The 20,259-nt window shown below is 46.4% G+C and overlaps 1 protein-coding gene across 4 annotated transcripts in view; it reads right to left on the minus strand.

The window, feature by feature from the left end:
• Positions 1-2,670: 2,670 nt before the first annotated feature.
• The window catches only part of WDR27 (WD repeat domain 27), a 261,844-nt gene continuing 244,255 nt past the window's right edge, over positions 2,671-20,259 (minus strand). For all 4 annotated transcript variants that reach the window (XR_009455736.1, XM_059715159.1, XM_019479897.2 and 1 more), the window contains one exon: positions 2,671-3,609. Coding sequence is in view for 2 of the 4 variants with exons in the window: in XM_059715159.1 (XP_059571142.1) it covers positions 3,562-3,609 (48 nt within the window). In the remaining 2 variants the exon portion in view is untranslated. The remainder of the gene's footprint in view (positions 3,610-20,259) is intronic.

A 20,259-nucleotide genomic window follows, 5' to 3' on the forward strand; every position in this document is an offset into this window, starting at 1 on the left:
GGTGGGAAGGGACCTCAGTAGATCATCGTGTCCGACCACCTGCCCTGGGCAAGAAAGAGCACTGGGGCCAGATTACCCCAGCCAGGTGCTTGTGCAGTCTCCTGATTCATTATCTCAGTAAGATGCTCCTGATTCTGGGATGGTCTCCCAACTCCCTTGCATTCAAAGGACAAGGGTGTACTTCACAAAATAACAACCAAGCACAAACCTGCCCTCCCTCATTTAGAAAAAAATGCAAGTGTGGACTTAGGTATTAATATTAATAAGTGATGTGCAAACATTTCTCAGGGTGGACTAAAAACTCTAATGTATGTTTTGGCTCATTTACCTTTGGCTGACACAAAATCAGTCTGGATGTGTAAAGTCACATAGGACCAGAGTGCATTCCATATTATTCACATATATTAAACCAAATTAATCCTTGGTGTAATTCCATTCATTGATGTCATTGGAATTAAAACAAGGATATGTTTGGCCTACCCATATTATCTGAATTCTTCTTCTTAGCAATACATGGCTTTCATGGAACATCATAAACTTAATCTTGTGGACTGAAATATCTGTTTAAAGAAATAAAAAAATATTAATATCACATGTTTAATGATTTACCGCTAGTGTTCCAGAGAAGTTCCAGGAATAGAATTCCTCTGGGCATGTAAGTGTCAAAAATACCCTGTAAATGACCAAAAATGCCTATTTAGACAACCAGGAAGGAACCTTATGCTCCCCATTCTCTTAATGTTCCCCATTCTCTGAACAGAGTGCCTAAACACTCTTAAGTGCCTCAAAAGTCTCTCCAGGATGATATATGTGGGGATCCTTGGTGCCTAACTGGGTCTTTTGGAGAGCTGCTTAAAAGATTAGGCAAGGCAATGCCTAAATTAAGGGAAACAGACAATCTGAAGCTTGGCGAATAGGCCATTCGTTTCTATAGATAAGGCAATTGTAAGTGCCAGGTTATGCACATAGTAATAATGTCATATGGGCAAGATCCAGTGCAGTCTTTTAGTCATCAGGAGACTTTTTGATGAAGGCATGTTGCCTCCATTATTTCAGAAGGCAGTTTTCTTTTGCCAAGTCCTTTATGAAATAGTGGGGACAGAATGTTGCCAATGAGGCAGGGCAAGAGACTAAAGAGTGTTGATGAAATGCGTGAGAAAATTACATCAGAGCTCTGGAAAACTTTGTGTTCCAAATGTCATTGCTAATCTTATTCACTCTTTTCCTTGTAGCATAACAGGCAAGTAGCTGAACAGCATGGAGGACTCGAAATACAGAATATTTCCTGGGTCATGAGTTCTCAGGTCATTTTACTCCTAAATCATGCTACAGATTGGTAATAATTGAACTTGAGTACTTACTGACAGTTGTTGAGTAGGCCTCATGAAATGAGCTGGCAGTATGTTCAAATCCCAATCAAGGTATCAAACACAACTGTAATAATAAGCTCTTATTAGTGACCTTAGAAACAATCTCCGATGAGATGTCCAGCACTGAACAAACATTGAAACTGTCTTCACTCACAGATGGAGGTCCTTTCCATATAGTGTCACAATACAGGGCACTCTGTGAGAAAACTTACATGGCCACTATTCATACTATACTTATTATGCAGCTGATCATGTACCCATTAAAATCAGGAATTTGCCACTGACTTAAGTACAAGTTTCAGAATATGCTTATAAAATTTACCGAAGGATCTGAGACAGAGAAAACACTTATTTTTTCTCTAGTTTAGCCCTACAGCTAAACCCATGTTAATGTGACTCTTTACACTTCAGGCAGATAAATCCTGGTGCTGAAGATGGTAATGAAGGCACAACTTGCAGGCTATGTTTAAGTGAATTAGCTTTTAAGTATCGGCAGAATTCCATAGTAGTAGACTACTTTTTGTTAGTAGAACCCAAAGAGTTAATAGATACCTTACCTATTTTGACCATGGGTGTGTCTACACATGCATATTAATGCAATGGAATAAACTCTGGTGCTTATCAAACCAGAGTTTATTGCTCTGGGCGTGACATTTTCACATGCTCCTGGGACCATAACATGTTCAGCCAGGTCAGAGCAGCCCTGGCTGGCAGGGGCACAGAGGGCCACCCTGGATGTTCCTAGCACCCTACTAGTCCTCACTGATCCTAAGCTCCTTGCTGGGCCTCTGCAGTCCTAGGCCCATCGCTGGGCCTCTAGTGGGGGTTCAGTGGAACCAGGGCTATGCAAAGGTCTGGGGGCAGCCTTCCTATCTAGCATTATTGCATCAAGGTGTGGCAGACAAGACAAGAAGGTGCCCTAGGGGCAGAGAAGGGCATAGTCACAGAGCCTGCCAGGGGCATCATGGCCACCCCTGGGACCCCCACCTTGTTATAATTTCTATAACAGTATTGAAAAGATCACTGCAACACTGCTGTCTATTAATTTGTTCAGTTAGGGTAGGAATCCCATATTTCTCTCTCATGGGTTTTTTTAAAAAAAGGGAGTAAATGGCATGAGAAGTAAATTCAGTTGTGTGTAATAAGTCATCCAGGCACAAGTGAGCTGACTAGACTAGAGGATTATTATACAACATTTGTGATCCTTGGTCCTGTTAAATTCGGTTGGTTTGGCAGCATAATTCATAAGAAGTTGAACCATGCATATGTTGCCCAGCCTTGAAGAGTCAGAGACAATGAATAATTGGAACACCAGTTTATTATTCAAAACAGCATTTAGCATACTTTTCAAAGATTGGGGCATGTAAAACGGCATAGCTAGGAATGGTACAAAAAGAATCAGCACTTTTCTACAGAAAAAAACCTAATCACTATTTGAACAACTAAACAAATCTTCTCCTTCTTTCCTTTTTTTTTTTCTAAAGAGTAGCAAAAGGGACCTGTGCAGTGTCACAACAAAGTTAAACATAAGTATATTATGAAAACAAAGCAACAAGTTAACTTTGTAACAAAGACAAATCCTTCAAAATTAAGCCCTTTTTACAGATTCTCTAAGAAATAACAGAAGCACTTAATGAGTACAGCAATACAAACGGCTGTGAATCACACTGGCTCTTAATGAATGAAGGCAAAATTCTGCTGCTTCCAGTAACTGCATTAGAGTTGCAATGGTATGGATTGTTCCAGCATAGCTGCAATATAATGAATGAAGAGAAACTCTCCTGTCTTTGAGACTATTTCAAGTCACGGGTAACAGGCAGACTTTCTGTTTAAAATGTGGAAGAACTGCTATTTTAATTGTGTCACCAATCTACAGAAGAAAAGCCTAGGCAAAGCATTATAGCACATGACATTTTAAGCATGCAAACAGTCCATTAAAGTTATTACTATAGTGCTTGGTTGTATGAGGTCAGCATGAGTGCTTTTGTATCTCATGGTCTTTTGGCTTTACTTTTCCAATAAAAGTGACAGATTGTTTCTACACAGTAGTAACCTGTGAACACAGTTTGAATTTACAGAAACAGTTTTTTTTAAATGTAGTTCAAAAAGTAATATCGTGCTGTTTGACCAGTTACTGATTATCTTGTTCTCAGTGAGCCGTTATTCTCAAGTGCCAATATTCCACGAACGGTCAGGGCAGAAACAACTGGAGTTTGCCATCCAAGGTGGCTGTAGTAAGCTGTAGGTCAGAAAGAAAAGAACATATAGTTTCAACAGAGATTTTTTTTTCAGCCAGTGAACTTTGCTTAGACAAGCACATAGTTGAATAAACCTCATTAAAAAGGTATTTAAGATAGTCCAAGGTTAAGAGTTTCAGAAATCATTCTTAAAAAAAAAAAAAAAATCAGTTAAATTAATCCAATTAATCCAAATTAATCTGAAAATTCCACTTTATTTACTGTTTCTTCTCAAATTGGCCATTTTTCAAGATCTGTTACCTCATGAACAGTTTTAGAAACTAAATCTTCAGTATATACTCAAACAGATCTGAGCATATTTGACTTAAGGAGGAAAACTTCTGGGTCAAGAGAAAGCCAATTAAGACAAATTATGAAGGAAAATATTTTGAATTATACCAGGAATATGAGCATATGTACTTCCTGGACATGTCCACACGTTGCCCTACAGCAACATAGTGACGTGCTACATCACTGTATGGTGTGCTACAGCGACATAGCTATCATGCAGGTCTACATGATTGGTAGCTATGTTGCCATAGCAGTGCACTTTCTGCTTATAGCATGCCACTATGGTGACGTAGCAGGGAAATTTAAGTGTGTACCGCCCCTATGGCACAGTACAGGCAGTTACTGCACTGTGTTTTATTACATCCAAAAGGAAGTACTAAAGCACAGTGCAGTAACAACATCACCATATGGCAACATGTAGACATACCTGCTATGTGCCATTAACTTTTACTGGTATTAAATTTCATAAAGTGAATTCTTCCATGTGACAGGTATTTAAAATAAAAAAGAACAACAACAATAAACTGCTATTAAAACAAAACATACAGGTTCAAATTTGGTCCGGATGAGGCAAGCCTAGACTCTGGGCCTCCTGCTCCCTAGGCAAGTGCCCTAACCAAGAAGTTAAATGCTTGACCTTCTTTTCCTTCTTATACCAAACACCTGCTAGTCATGATTCTTCTGCAACTAAAGCACTCACACTTCAGCACCCAGAGCTCAATCACACATTGGATTTAGGTGCCCAAAACTGCAGTTATACATCTGTATATGTTCCCTTTAGAGGCCTAAAGGGAAATAGGAATTAGTCCTAAAAGTCTACTATGATAAGAAAAGTGCTGATTTACAAACAGACAAGGTTCTTTGGGTGAATCTGATATCTTTTATTAGACCAACTTAAATAGTTGGATTTACAAACAGTACCTTTTATTAAAGAGATATACCATGTGAGTAGCACGAGTCATATAATTTGTGACTTGAGTGACAAATCCGATCATCTGAAATCTGTGCCATAGCTTTTACTCTAAACAGCTCAAGACAGCTCTCATCAATGTCAATTTTTTCCTAGAGCTGCTTCTTCTCATCCTTATTCTTTTGGGTCTGTGCTCTGGCTTTGATAACTCACTCCATTCTTCCCTACCTTCAGGTGAAGTGGCTTTTTGCCAGTGGTTTTCAACCTTTTTTCGTTTGCAGACCCCTAAAAAAATTTGAATGGAGGTGCAGACCCCTTTGAACTGTAAGTGTGGGCATTTACATACCTTTGATTGACCTTAGTCATCTTTTGTGTACTCCTACACATAGTCTGCAGACCTCCAGGGGTCTGTAGACCACAGGCTGAAACCCACTGCTCTATGCTCACCACAGGCTGAAACCCACTGCTATATGCTCTTTTCTAATGGTCTAATTATTTTTCTGTTCTAATGCTTCCCCTACCTATCATTTACCTTTCCCTTTAATGCTCCTCCCTACTTCTATTCTATCTAATATAAATTGTAAGATCCTAAGGCAAGGATCTTTCATTTGATTTTTTTGATAACTGCCAAGTATACCTGTGGTGCTATAAGCTATAGGATAATTAAACATGCTTTTATTAAAATGCACTCCTGTCAACTCCCCAAAGCCTACACAGCCCTGGGAGTCTGAGATGGATTCTGTTCTACTGAATTATTAACTAATTTCTAACTGAAGTTTCCTTGTTACTGATGACAGCATATGAATCAGAAATAACTCATTTTGATTTACTAGGCAAGCAGTTAGAAAAAAAGAAGCAGCCACCTGATTGAATCTGATAGTTATTAAATGGCATTAAACAAGGAACCCATCATTCAGTTTTAGAGTCATTCCATCATTTTTTCAATGAGTTGACAGATTCTATAAACCTTTTCACTTTCATCAACAAAAATAGGCACTCAGTTTTTGAGATTAAATGGGTTGTGAAAGAAACTGTTGGAATTTCAGTCACCATTGGCATTCACTAATGCAGCAAAATGTACTTGTAACACCAACATAAAAAAGCATCACATAAGTTGCCATGCATTCGAGTCATTTTCCAGTTTCACATTCCATTGTTGAAGACCATGACAAGCCAGTGATGGAGAATTCAGTGAAATATCTTGAATGAATTAGAGACCAATTCTAAAAATTTCCAGAGACTAAATTATTTGGACAGCATATTGGTCCATGCTTCTGAAGGCATGTCCACACATCAAGAAAAATATTTTTCCATGTGCATCCTTTCTCCTCACCGTACCATGGAATCCTTAACATTTCATAAACAGTAACTAAAATGCAACATTATTTACTGTAGAAATGCCAAGTGTTGAGCCAGCAACTGAACAGAGATTTGGACTGTCAGAGGGAGCTGAGGAGCTTGCATCAAACTTGACTGAGGTTTGTTTGATTCTTGTAAGAATCTGGAAACTGCAACAAAGTCGACATTGTAAACGACAATTCTACTCAGCAAATTTGCATGAAGACAACTGACAGCCAGGATAGCACAGGCTTTGGAAAAAAGGTATGGAGCTTTCTACTCAAAGATCATTAATTGAACACAATCCAAACTGACAGAAATCACAAGATGCTTGTGTATACTTTTCCAATTGCATCCTACATAAATCGAGCAGAGTAATCCCACTCCAATTACCAGCGGAGACAAAAATCCACAGCACAACTGGAAACCACAATGAACATCTCAAGAGAGGGGCCAAGAAGTATGTTTGTCTGAAGACTAAACTATCCTTGGACTTTATGGTGAGCCACCTAGATCAGTTGATGGTAATGGGAAACTTGTGTTGGGTGACATAATATTGTTCATATGCTCCCAAACACTAAATGTAATTTGCCCCCTATATTACACAGACCTCTCCTTCTCTTTTTATGTCCTAGTCTTTTTTATCAGTCATCATAAATTCCCTCCCTAACTCATTCCTCCTTCTTTCCCATACTTCTGGCAATACTGCTTCTTCTACTCACCACTAACATTGACAAGTCCTTGAGAGCTCTTGTCCTCTCCTTGCTAGTCACCTATTTTGTCAACCCATTTATTTTGGGGTGGATAAATTCTCCCATCAACTTTTGTAACCCCCTCTCAAGGAACTTATCTTTCTGCATTTATTGCAGATATATCTGAATATTCCCAGAACCCTGAATGTTTTAGGGGGCACAGCTTGTAGCCAGATTAGGGGGACAGGGTAGGGAGGGATGGGGATGGACAAGATACTTCAAAAGAAGCCAGTAGGAGCCTATGGAGCTTCCTGAAATTAAGACGCATGTTTAGTATACTTCCCTGATTCTATGGTCCTCTGCTCTCTTCTTCAACACTCCCTACTGTTCCATCCTTTACTTCCACAGGCCAACAGCAAAAGGGGCAATCTTTACAGTCTGATATTTCCACCTGCAGATCTTGCAGAGCTCTGCAGATTCACAGGTGTCACAGCACAGCTGGGACAGGCGTTACACCCATGTTTTCAGAACTGCTTTGTGTGTTTTCTCTGATGTCTGTAGCTCCACAGAGGACTTCATCATTGCTGTTTCATGTCAAGTCACTTTATAACAGCAGTAACTTACATGTAGTACTGAGGTGTGGAAATATGGGAAAGAAGAAAGTGGAATGCACTAAGTTAGATAGCTATTTTATTCCAGAAATCTCACAATACATGGATTTTGTATATTTCCATCATTTCCCTGCTTTATTGTTGGCCACAAATGCCACCAGAAGAACACTATGCAAAACTTCAACGTATGCACTTGTTGGAATAGTCCCACCTCAAACCAGGAAATGCATAAGTGCAGGTGTACCCAGAAATGAAGATGTATTAAAAAAAAAACACAACCTGAAACTGAGTTTATTAAAATGACACCTTATACAACAAACCTGCTCCATGCAAGTGTTGAGAATCTTACTTACAAATGTTGCTAATTGTCATACACATTTTACTCATGCTAGTGTAGGACAGCCAGACAACACAGATTAAGATAGTGTGTGTACTGGAACCCATCATCAAAAGAATTGTTAAGTTTCAGCTTTAGAACCTTTGTAGATTTGTGTGTGAACACAGCCAGACATTTGGATTTCAGAGCAAGCCTGTATAACTCACGAGAATAAAACACTGTTTTGCTTATTAAAAAAAGCACATTTGTGCTGGAAGTCATTGAAAGACAAATGTGGAATCTCATGATGTCATTTTTACACAGCATGGTACTTTTTGCAAAGTACAAACTTTTTAATTAACACAATACCTCATTAATTTGTGGTAAAGCAAATTGCCATTTGTTCTAAAACAGATCAGGGAAGCTACCCACTGTCCAACCCACAGTATCTCTGAATTCAGACACTGCCAGCTATCAGAATTAGGAATCTGAAAATGTGCTCAAATATATTTACAGTCCATTCAAATTTTGAACAAAACATTCCGCCAAAACAAAACTGTTATACTCCTCCTTGGTTTCCAAAAACAATTAAGCTACTTTAGCAAGAGAAATCACAGGAGGCAGAGATAACAGAAAGAGCTTCCCCCTAGTTCAACATGTTCATTATCATTGGCAGGCCCTCACAATTGAGGATGATTATCTATCTTCCATGACTGCCTTATCTATGGGTCTAAAGATGACTTACAAGGACAATCCAGGATCAACAGGTTCTACAGTAACTCAGGCACCTGTTTGTGTGTGGGGTAGGTGCACCTGGATTCTTGGTCCAGTCTGCAACACACTGTTCTTGCTGTTCCCACTTTTCCATCTCTTGTTGTCATCATAAGGTTTCTAAGTACTCAGGTCCTTGCAGCAGATTTTTTCTCCACTTGGGGTGGTCCTGGGCAATAGTCTCCCAAGAGTTGATGTCGATGTTGCATTTTTTCAAGCTGGCCTGAAGGACATCTTTGAAACATTTTCTCTGCTCTCTTGAGTATACAATTTGACTGAACTGAGAGAATAAAACTTGCTTTGGGAGTCTGGAGTCCAACATGCAGATGATTTACCGAAACTCCATCCTTGGGGGTTTTCAAACCCTGGCTAGACAAAGCTTTGGCTGGGATGATCTAGTTGGGGTTGGTCCTGCTTTGAGCAGGGGGTTGGACTAAATTACCTCCTGAGGTCCCTTCCAACCCTAACTTTTTATAATTCTATATGGCCGGCCCAACAAAGTTGATGTTGGATGACCATCACCTCGATGCTTGTGGTGTTTGCTTGCGAGAGGATGCTGGTGTTGATGCATCTGTTTTCCCACTGGATTCGAAGGATCTTCTGCAGGCAGCATTGATGGTATTTCTCCAGTGACTTGAGATGTCTCCTGTACATTGTCCACATCTCAGCTCTGTACAGTAAAGTAGGGATCAGGACTGCCTGATAAACCATGAGCTTGGTTTCAAACCTGATGTCACAATCTTTGAACACCCGTTTCCTCAGGCATCCCAGGTCAAGCCCCGCCCAGGCCCCTACTTGGCCCAGCCCCCCAGGGAGAGAGAGAGAGAGAGAGAGAGAAGGGGGGGTACTCACCAGCCCCCCTCCAGTAAGGCAGGGTCCCCCAAATCCCGGGCAGGGCCCCCGTATTTGCCTTAAGAGCAGCTTCCTCGACGGCAGGCCCACTGCGCATGCGCGCAGTTTAAAAGGGCCCGCCGACCGGGAAAAAGCCCAGTTAGACGCGGGAGTGGCGAGAGACGCGCGGGTGAAAGCTCGCTGCGCCCCCGCTCCCCCGAAACCCCCCAGAAACCCTCCAGCAGCCGCGGAGCCCCCCGCTGACCCCCAGCGCAGCCGGGGTAAGCGGGGCCCGTGGAGAGAAGGGGCTAACCCCCTTAGTGTGTGTGTGGGAGGCGGCAGCTGAGTGGAGCCGGGCCGGGTCAAGCCCCGCCCAGGCCCCTACTTCGCCCAGCCCCCCAGGGAGCCATGCGACCGGAGCCACGCGAACAGGCTGCACAAACAGGCGCGCTTCTCTGCCGGCGCGTGAGTTAGTGCGGAGTTCGCGCGGGAGGGCATGCGGGAGGGCGCCAGACCCTGCCTGCGCACCCCCCAGGGTAGACAGTCCCAGCCGTAGCCAGCCTACCTGAGGCATGACACGGATGGGCACGCGCCGCACCCCGAGGGTCCCCTCAGGCTCCGCGGCCCCCCCCTCTGGCACCTCAGAGACGGCCACCCAGACGGAGCCCCTGGTTCCAGGCTCCACGCAGACGGAGCCCCTGGCTCTCGGCTGCGGGGGCTGCCTGTCCCTTTTTCAGGCTCTGGGGCCTGGGAGCATGGCGACCTCCCCTTGCGGGGTCTGCTCCCTTTTGGGGTCTCTGGCACGCCAGCTGGAGGAGCTCCAGGCCACAGTCCACAGACTGCGTGCCATCAGGGACTGCGAGCAGGAGATAGACTCCTACTGCCAGGCCCTTCTCCCCCAGGAGGCAGAGGGTAGATCACAGTCTCCCTCCACGCCAGAGGAGGACTCTGGGACCTCCTGCTGTGTCCAGCCAGGGGCATGGACCAAGGTGGTCAAGGGCCCTAAGGCCCGCCGCACCAAGGCCCCTCCCCCAACAGAACTGAGCAACAGGTATGCACCTCTTGCTGCCCCAGCAGAGCCTGCTGAGTTGCCGGCCCCCACAGGCAACATGGGCCTAACTGCAACTCCCGCCCCTGCTCTCCCCAAGACAAAACGTAAGGTGTTTGTTGTGGGAGACTCCCTCCTGAGGGGGACGGAGGGGCCAATCTGCCACCCTGACCCCTTAGCCCGGCACGTCTGCTGCTTCCCAGGGGCCCGCATCCGGGACATTGCGGAGAGGATCCCCAAGCTCCTCAAACCCACAGACCACTATCCCATGCTCCTTATTCATGTGGGCACCAATGACACGGCTCGGAGCACTCCCAGCCAGGTCATGAGGCGCTACAGGGATTTCGGAGCGGGGCTTAAGGGTCTGGGGGCACAGGTGGTGTTCTTGTCGATCCTCCCAGTCTCAGGCTATGGACTGAGAAGGGACAGGAGGATCTATGTGGTCAACCAAAGACTGCAGCGCTGGTGTCGTCAGGAAGGCTTTGGCTTTCATGACCACAGCCCGCTCTTTGGCGAGAGAGGCAGCGAGCTGCTGGGAAGAGATGATCTCCACCTCTCTCCCCTAGGGAGGAGGCTCTTCTCAGCCAGACTGGCTGACCTGCTCCACCGGGATTTAAACTAAGCCCGCTGGGGGACGGGGGGACGACCGCCACTGCTGGCCCGCTGAACAATCCTTGCAAAGTCAGCGGATCATGGCACTCAAGGGAGCCCGCCCCAGCCCCAGCCCTGGTAAAATCTGTGGGCAAGGAAGGAGTCCCCCAGGGGGCACTTGCCTGCCTGTACACAAATGCCAGGAGCTTGGGGAATAAGCAGGAGGAGCTCATCCTCCTGCTCAGTGCAAACAATTACGATGTCATAGGGATCACGGAGACCTGGTGGGACTCCACCCATGACTGGACCACAGGGATAGATGGCTATACCCTGTACAGGAGGGATCGTGTAGAGAAAAGGGGCGGGGGTGTAGCTCTCTATGTTAAGGAAAGCTACGCGTCCCTGCAAGCCGATATTGGCGACCAGGGTGGACGGCTGGAGACCCTCTGGGTTAAAATCCGTGGGGAACACGGCACAGGGGACACAATGGTGGGAGTCTATTACAGACCTCCCACCCAAAGTCCTGAGCTAGACCAGGAGTTTGCCCAGGAACTGGCTGAGGCAGCTTGCTCCAGGACCATGGTTGTCATGGGTGAGTTCAATTACCCAGACATCTCGTGGGAGGATCGCTCAGCAAAATCTGAGCGGTCGCAGAGCTTCCTCTCGTGCGTGGATGACCTCTACCTGACTCAAGAAGTCTATGGGCCAACGAGAGGCAAAGCGCTGCTCGACCTGGTGCTGGCTACTGGGGAGGACCTAGTCGGCGACCTAGTGATCGATGGGAAGCTGGGTGACAGCGACCACGAGCTGATCACCTTCACCATCCGCCGAAAAGCTGGCAAGTCAGTCAGCAACACGCAAGTCCTTGACTTCAGGAAAGCCGACTTTGACAAGCTCAGGAGGCTTGTCAGTGAGGCCCTAAGGGACTGTGACCGCAGGGAGAGGGGAGTTCAAGAAGAGTGGTTGCTCCTCAAGGGAGCGATCCTCAATGCACAAACTAAGTCTATTCCATCTCGGAGGAAAGGCAGCAAGAGGGCACAGCAGCCCCCCTGGCTCTCCAGGGACCTAGCAGACCTCCTGAGGCTAAAAAGAAAGGCCTATAAAGGATGGAGGATGGGAGTCACCTCCAAGGAGGATTATTCTGCACTGGTCCGGTCCTGTAGGGAGCAGACCAGGAAAGCCAAGGCTGCAACTGAACTCCAGCTAGCTTTGAGCATCAAGGACAATAAAAAGTCCTTTTTCAGATATGTGGGGATCCGGAGGAAAAGCAGGGGCAACGTTGGACCCCTGCTGAACCAGATGGGGCAACTGACAACTGACGCCCAGGAAAAAGCCAACCTATTAAATAGGTACTTTGCGTCGGTCTTTCATCAGCCCCATGGGACGCCTGTGCCTGCTACAGGGCCGGGAAGTCCGGGTGAGGGTGATCCCCTGCCCTCCATTAATGCTGACTTTGTGAAGGAACATCTTGAGAAGCTGGATACCTTCAAGTCAGCCAGCCCTGACAATCTTCACCCCAGGGTACTCAAGGAGCTGGCGAGCATCATAGCCCAGCCTCTAGCGCGGATCTTTGAAAACTCTTGGCGCTCTGGTGTAGTGCCCGAAGACTGGAAGAAGGCCAACGTGGTGCCTATCTTCAAGAAAGGGAGGAAAGTGGATCCGGCTAACTATAGGCCCATCAGCCTGACTTCTATCCCGGGGAAGATCTTAGAAAAGTTTATTAAGGAGGCCATCCTTAATGGACTGGCCGACGCCAACATCTTAAGGGATAGCCAGCACGGGTTTGTTGCGGGTAGGTCTTGCTTGACCAATCTCATTTCCTTCTACGACCAGGTGACCTATCACCTGGACAAGGGAGATGAGATTGATGTCATATATCTTGACTTCAAAAAAGCCTTCGATCTGGTGTCCCATGATCGTCTCTTGGAGAAACTGGCCAATTGTCGCCTTGGGCCCCCCACGATCCACTGGCTGGAAAATTGGCTCTGGGGTCGGACCCAGAGGGTAGTAATTGATGCAAGTCACTCATCGTGGTGTCCTGTGACCAGTGGGGTCCCCCAGGGCTCTGTCCTTGGACCCATACTGTTCAACATCTTCATTAACGATGTGGACACTGGAGTCAGAAGCGGACTGGCCAAGTTCGCAGATGACACCAAACTTTGGGGCAAAGCATCCACACCAGAAGACAGGCGGGTGATCCAGGCTGACCTGGACAGGCTCAGCAAGTGGGCGGATGAGAATCTGATGGTGTTCAACGCCGATAAATGCAAGCTTCTCCACCTTGGGAAAAAAAACCCGCAGCATCCTTATAGGCTCGGCAGTGCTATGTTGGTTAGCACTATGGAAGAAAGAGACTTGGGGGTCATCATTGACCACAAGATGAACATGAGCCTGCAATGCGATGCTGCAGCTAGTAAAGCGACCAAAACGCTGGCTTGCATCCATAGATGCTTCTCAAGCAAATCCCGGGACGTCATTCTCCCCCTGTACTCGGCCTTAGTGAGGCCGCAGCTGGAGTACTGCGTCCAGTTTTGGGCTCCACAATTCAAAAAGGATGTGGAGAAGCTTGAGAGAGTCCAGAGAAGAGCCACGCGCATGATCAGGGGTCAGGGAAGCAGACCCTACGATGACAGGCTGAGAGCCCTGGGGCTCTTTAGCCTGGAAAAGCGCAGGCTCAGGGGTGATCTGATGGCCACCTACAAGTTTATCAGGGGTGACCACCAGTATCTAGGGGAACGTTTGTTCACCAGAGCACCCCAAGGGATGACGAGGACGAATGGTCACAAACTACTACAAGATCGTTTCAGGCTGGACATAAGGAAGAATTTCTTTACTGTCTAAGCCCCCAAGGTCTGGAACAGCCTGCCGCTGGAGGTTGTTCGAGCGCCTTCATTGAACACCTTCAAGATGAAACTGGATGCTTATCTTGCTGGGATCCTATGACCCCAGCTGACGTCCTGCCCTTTGGGCGGGGGGCTGGACTCGATGATCTTCCGAGGTCCCTTCCAGCCCTAATGTCTATGAAATCTATGAAATCTACGAAATCCAAAGGCTGTACTTGCATATCTGAGGCAATGTTGCATTTCTCCATCAATGTCAGCAGAAGGCTGACATCAATATGTTCAGGCAGTACAGAAACTGTAGGTAACTTAGAGTCATGTTCCAACTGGTTCTGAGCTACCATCTAAATGAGGGGTGTCCAACCTTTTTGAATGTGGGGCGGGATCATGAACTTTTTATCACCCAGTGGGCCGGCAAGCCATATTCAAAGACCTCACACGAAAAGGTATCACATCACCCCTCCCCCCCGGGAACAAAAGTACAGTGTTTACTTTCATTTTCCATCACAGCACCTTGGGCCTCAGAAAACGGCTTGGAGGGCTGCATGTTGGACAAGCCTGAGATAAACACATAGGACCACAGGGCTAGAAGGGCTGGCGGGAATATTCGAACGCTCGTGGCGCACGGGCCAAGTCCCGGAGGACTGGAAAAGGGCTAACATGGTCCCCATTTTCAAAAAGGGGAGGAAGGAGGACCCGGGCAACTATAGGCCAGTCAGTCTCACCTCCATCCTTGGTAAAGTCTTTGAAAAAATTATCAAGGCTCACATTTGTGAGAGCCCGGCAGGACAAATTATGCTGAGGGGAAACCAGCACGGGTTTGTGGCGGGCAGATCGTGCCTGACCAATCTAGTCTCTTTCTATGACCAGGTTACGAAATGCCTGGACACAGGAGGAGGGGTGGATGTCGTATACTTAGACTTCAGGAAGGCCTTCGATACGGTATCCCACCCCATACTGGTGAACAAGTTAAGAGGCTGTGATGTGGATGACTACACAGTCCGGTGAGTGGCGAATTGGCTAGAGGGTCACACCCAAAGAGTCATGGTGGATGGGTCGGTCTCGACCTGGAAGGGTGTGGGCAGTGGGGTCCTGCAGGGCTCGGTCCTTGGACCGATACTCTTTAATGTCTTCATCAGCGACTTGGACGAGGGAGTGAAATGTACTCTGTCCAAGTTTGCAGATGACACAAAGCTATGGGGAGAAGTGGACACGCCGGAGGGCAGGGAACAGCTGCAGGCAGACCTGGACAGGTTGGACAAGTGGGCAGAAAACAACAGGATGCAGTTCAACAAGGAGAAATGCAAAGTGCTGCACCTAGGGAGGAAAAATGTCCAGCACACCTACAGCCTAGGGAATGACCTGCTGGGTGGCACAGAGGTGGAAAGGGATCTTGGAGTCCTAGTGGACTCCAAGATGAACATGAGCCGGCAGTGTGACGAAGCCATCAGAAAAGCCAATGGCATTTTATCGTGCATCAGCAGATGCATGACGAATAGGTCCAGGGAGGTGATACTTCCCCTCTATCGGGTGCTGGTGAGACCGCAGTTGGAGTACTGCGTGCAATTCTGGGCGCCACACTTCAAGAAGGATGCGGATAACCTGGAGAGGGTCCAGAGAAGGGCAACTCATATGGTCAAGGGCCTGCAGACCAAGCCCTGCGAGGAGAGACTAGAGAAACTGGACCTTTTCAGCCTCCGCAAGAGAAGGTTGAGAGGCGACCTTGTGGCTGCCTTTACGTTCATCACGGGGGCACAGAAGGGAATTGGTGAGGATTTATTCACCAAGGCGCCCCCGGGGGTTACAAGAAACAATGGCCACAAGCTAGCAGAGAGCAGATTTAGATTGGACATTAGGAAGAACTTCTTCACAGTTCGAGTGGCCAAGGTCTGGAACGGGCTCCCAAGGGAGGTGGTGCTCTCCCCTACCCTGGGGGTCTTCAAGAGGAGGTTAGATGAGTATCTAGATAGCTGGGGTCATCTAGACCCAGCACTCTTTCCTGCTTATGCAGGGGGTCGGACTCGATGATCTATTGAGGTCCCTTCCGACCCTAACATCTATGAATCTACGAATCTACGAAGAAGAGGCCTCCTGGGCCAGAGTCCAGGCCCTTTGGTTGCAGGAAGATAACTATCCATAACTATCTGCCTAAAAATAATGAGGAAAAGTTTATTCTCTAGGCTGGTTCAAAAAGCACCAAGAAAAAAAGCTGGAGATCTCTGGCCAGGTGCCTCTATAAATCTTAGAAGCCCCCAGGTTCTTCCGCTAATGGCCACCTGCCTGAGAAGGAAAAGAGTTCTTTAGCCTTCTCATGAGAGAAAGACTGGTGTATAGAGAGGTTCCACTGACTTGGAACTGAAATTGTTCCCATTGTTGGACAAATACTGCTGAAAAAATAGGCAAGAGTTTCTCCAAACCCCAAAAGGGAGAGAGAAAATGCTTTGCCCAGGAAGATCTGAATAGGTAATAACCACAGCCATTTTTGACAGTTGATCCCAAGGATATACCTCAACCAGATCTAATGATACTGATGTTCCATTAATGCTGTACACAGCAGCAATAGGAGCTCTCTACTCCCCCTAGATACTTCCCTGTTCACACACACAAGAATTGCATTAACCTTCATATGTACAGAACTCCACTGGCCATATTCAACTGGCCAGTTACCAAGACACATAAGTCTTTCATTCATTCTCCATTCCTGGATACTTTCCTCCAACCTGTGTTGCTTACCATATTTGATCCTAACCCTTTCATTGGTCTTCATTAACATATAAGTATTTCAGACAAGCCCCCTTTACGAGCTGTTCTCACAGTTATTTACAATTCCACCACTATTTCTGTCACCTGCAAACTTTAAGATAAATGCTAATATATAATCTAAATCTTCTTTGCTGCAAGTTAAGGTAGTTTCTTTTTGCCCTTCCTGCTTTTTCCATGGAAAACTATTCATCATCATCCTGTTTATACAACCAACCTCATTCTTTCAACCTCACCTCATAGATCATATTTCCAAATCTCTTATCATTCTCTTCTGAACTGTCTCCAAATTTAAAAAAAAATTTTCACAGTGCAGGTCCACAAACTATACATTGTATCCAAATAATACCTCTCAACATCAGGAACACGTGTGAGATTAATAGTTTGAAATTCTTAGAGTTTGTTTTCTTTTCTCCATTCACTTCAGTAAACAGGCAACTTCAAGGAAACTCCCCTGTTAAGCGCTCCTGTTTGCCTCCCAGATTTACTCTAGTACTTTATTAAATTATTTTTGCATTTATTCAAAAAAGAAAGAAGAAATTTGCATTTGTTCAAAGAAGAAATTCCAGGCAAATGATTAGTTTCTTAGCATGCATCATCACAGTTGTTGTTCCAAGTGACCAATTCAAATAGACAGGGGGAAGATAACCAGACACCCTTCCAGGTGGCAAAGGTGCATGAATAATCTGTGTTACCCTCAATTTCCTTCATATTCACAGATGTTTGCTGTTGTAGAAGCCTGGAAGAAATAAACTGGAGAATTTCTCTATTTTCACTTTTTATTTCTCTAAGATCTTCTGATACAGCCCAGATGGTTAGGTACTGCACTTCTCAGCCCACAGATGGAGATACTCCCCAGTATACACAAAGGATTTTGCAACCCACAGAACTCATTTAAGACTTCAACCAATTATAGATGAATAATATAGCTACATTAATGTATTTATATTGTAAATAGCAATCATATTGATTTGGAAGGACTGCAATAGGTCAGGATCTCCACTGACCATAGCCCCTACATACTCCAAGACAACAGGGGAACAGGCATCAAGTGGCTCCCTCTGATTCCCTCCACCTCCCACACCATATATCCCCTTTCCTCACACAACTCCGACAGGCACAGTTGCCACCCATTTTAGTTGGTCTTTGGGAAGTTGTCCAGGACAGAACAAGAGATAGGCAGAGATTATTATTATTAACTCGAACTTGCATCATGTTTGATAATTGATAGCTCAGTCAAATGTGATGGAAAAAGAAGACAAACATGAAACTGATTTTCTTCTTGTTTGGGAAAATATTTACACTACGGTGCAACATTCACCATGTCTATCTTTGAGGTCTGTAGTATGTGAGGGCTTTACGAGTTTTGGTTTTGTGGTTTAACCCAAGAACGTGAGAATTGTAAGTAGCACTTTAAAAAGATATATTTTTCTTGGAAGATGACAGTAGAACCTGACAGATACCCCAATGCATTTTGTTAAGGGTAAATCAAAACCACATGCTTTTTCACATATGCAAGACAGACTTAAAAGCTCTTAAGGGCCAAACTACAGCTAGTCCATAAAGAAAGGATAGATTAGGAAGAAAATATATAAAAGACGCTCTGTGTATTTGCATAATGAAGAGCCATGGCTCCAATCCATATAGTCCGTAAGTACAAGGTGTGTTGGAGTCACTGAACTGGCTATCATAGTGCAGTGCTGTTATTGCCAATGATTACAATATAGAGAAGCTACTACATTACTCCTGCTTAAGAAGGTAACATGCATGGGGTGGCCATGGTATGCTTCACTGGGGACACATCTGCACGTGCCCCTATTGTGCCGCTGTTACGTCATTTAGGAAGTACTAAATGACGGTGTAGTAACAGCCATTACTATGCCGTGCAGGTAGCACATGGTTACTTTTGGCCATGATGTTACTGTAGCAAAAAGCTATAGTGAGGGAGCACATTGCTATGGCAACATAGCTGTGGCAACACAGTTTTTGCCCTCTGATGCTATTTCGCTGTAGAGCAGTACTATAGCGATGTAGCATCTCATGTAGATGTGGCCTGGGCACTCTCTGGTGCAGTACTGATGCATTGTCCACAGTGTCGCTATCTCATAATTTTATTGTGAGTCTTAGAACATTTGGGATTTCTCTTACTGTTGTAATTCTTGTAGTTCTGATAAACACAAATCTCAGTTTCATATTCTTTTATAAGTTCCTGGCTTTTGTTGCTTACATGGAAAAAAGCTTGAAATATGATTTCAATGCACTCTAAAGACTCAAAAACTAAGAAGGTCCTAAATGTTCTGAACTTTTTAAAATCTCAAGATATGCAACTACATCTTATTTTTAGGGGCCTGATTCATGAGTTTTGAATGTCTGAGGTTGACAATGCTGCAAACTACAATTTCAGGAGAGGGTACTAAGTGGGGATCCAGGTTTTCCATTTCCCACAGAAAAATGGAGTAAAACATGGATTTCCCCCTTTACTGGAGGAAATTTGGGATTTCTCATTTTAGTAGAGGAACCCACGGATTTTGTAGTTTTGCAATGAGCCCTCTGAAGGCTGGCAGAGTTCCAGCCTGCAGGGGGCTGGGAGGGAGCGGGAGGAGGGCGGTCAGACAGGGGGTACCACGTGCATGGGAAGCCATGACTGGCTCCTGCCACTTGGGCACTCACCGCTCCCCGCTCCAGCTGCTGGGTGGGGGCAGGGCCCAGCCCCTGCCACTTGTTCTATACTTGGGCAAGCCACTGAAGGGGCTTATTCAGCTGTTGGCCCCAAAACTTGCACTCCTGGAGGGGCTACCCTGCAGCCCCAGGGCTCCCAATCAGTGGATGCCCTGCCTTCGTTATTCACCCCTGAGTTTCAGCTGTGGCCAGGCTGGGCAGACCCCCACTGCAATCCCAGTGGCTGAATAAGCCCCCTCTTGCCGGTAAGGAGCCAGCTCCGAGCAGAGAGCAGTGGCTGGGCTGGGCCGACCCCACTATGGTGCGAGCGACCTCTATGCTTGGGACAAGCCCCATCCCAGCAGGAAGGGGTTTATTCAGCTGCTTGCACTGCAGCAGGGTCTGCTGGCCCAGCAGCCACTGCTCTGGGCTCAGAGGGGGCAAGCAGTGAGTGCCTGACAGGCAGGAGCCTGTCATGGCTTCCCAGTGGGGCTGTGCTGTGGGGCTGACAGCTGTTGTGGAGTGTGGCAGTGCTGTGGGGGCCTGTAAGGCTCTGACCCGCTCCACACCCTGGCGCTGCCACGCACAGCCCGAGCCCACAGCTCAGCCCCTTGCCAGGATGGGGCTTGCTCTTTCCCACAGTGTGGCAGGCTGCTGCCCCCAGTAAGGGCCCTGTCCCCTCCCACTGCAGCGGTGGGGAGGGGGTACAGCCAGTCAGGACCCCTGAGGGGTGGGGCAGGAGCAAGGTTATTCCTCCTCCCTCCAGCGGAGGGGACAGCCGGGGGCCTATTCCAGGCAGGGAGCCATCAAGCTGCCTGTGGTGTAGAGGGGAAACTAACTCTGCTCCCTGCCCCCCTCTGCCTCAGGGGCCATGGTGCCCCCCTGCTGCAGCAGCGAGGGGGGAGTGTGGGAAGACCTGGCTTGGGTCCCTGCCAGTGGCACAGGGAGGGGGAAATAAACCCCTCTCTGGCCAGACCCCTGCTCCTGCCGGTCCC

This window comes from Alligator mississippiensis, chromosome 1 (assembly GCF_030867095.1).
Source record: "Alligator mississippiensis isolate rAllMis1 chromosome 1, rAllMis1, whole genome shotgun sequence".
Taxonomy (NCBI): Eukaryota; Metazoa; Chordata; order Crocodylia; family Alligatoridae; genus Alligator; species Alligator mississippiensis.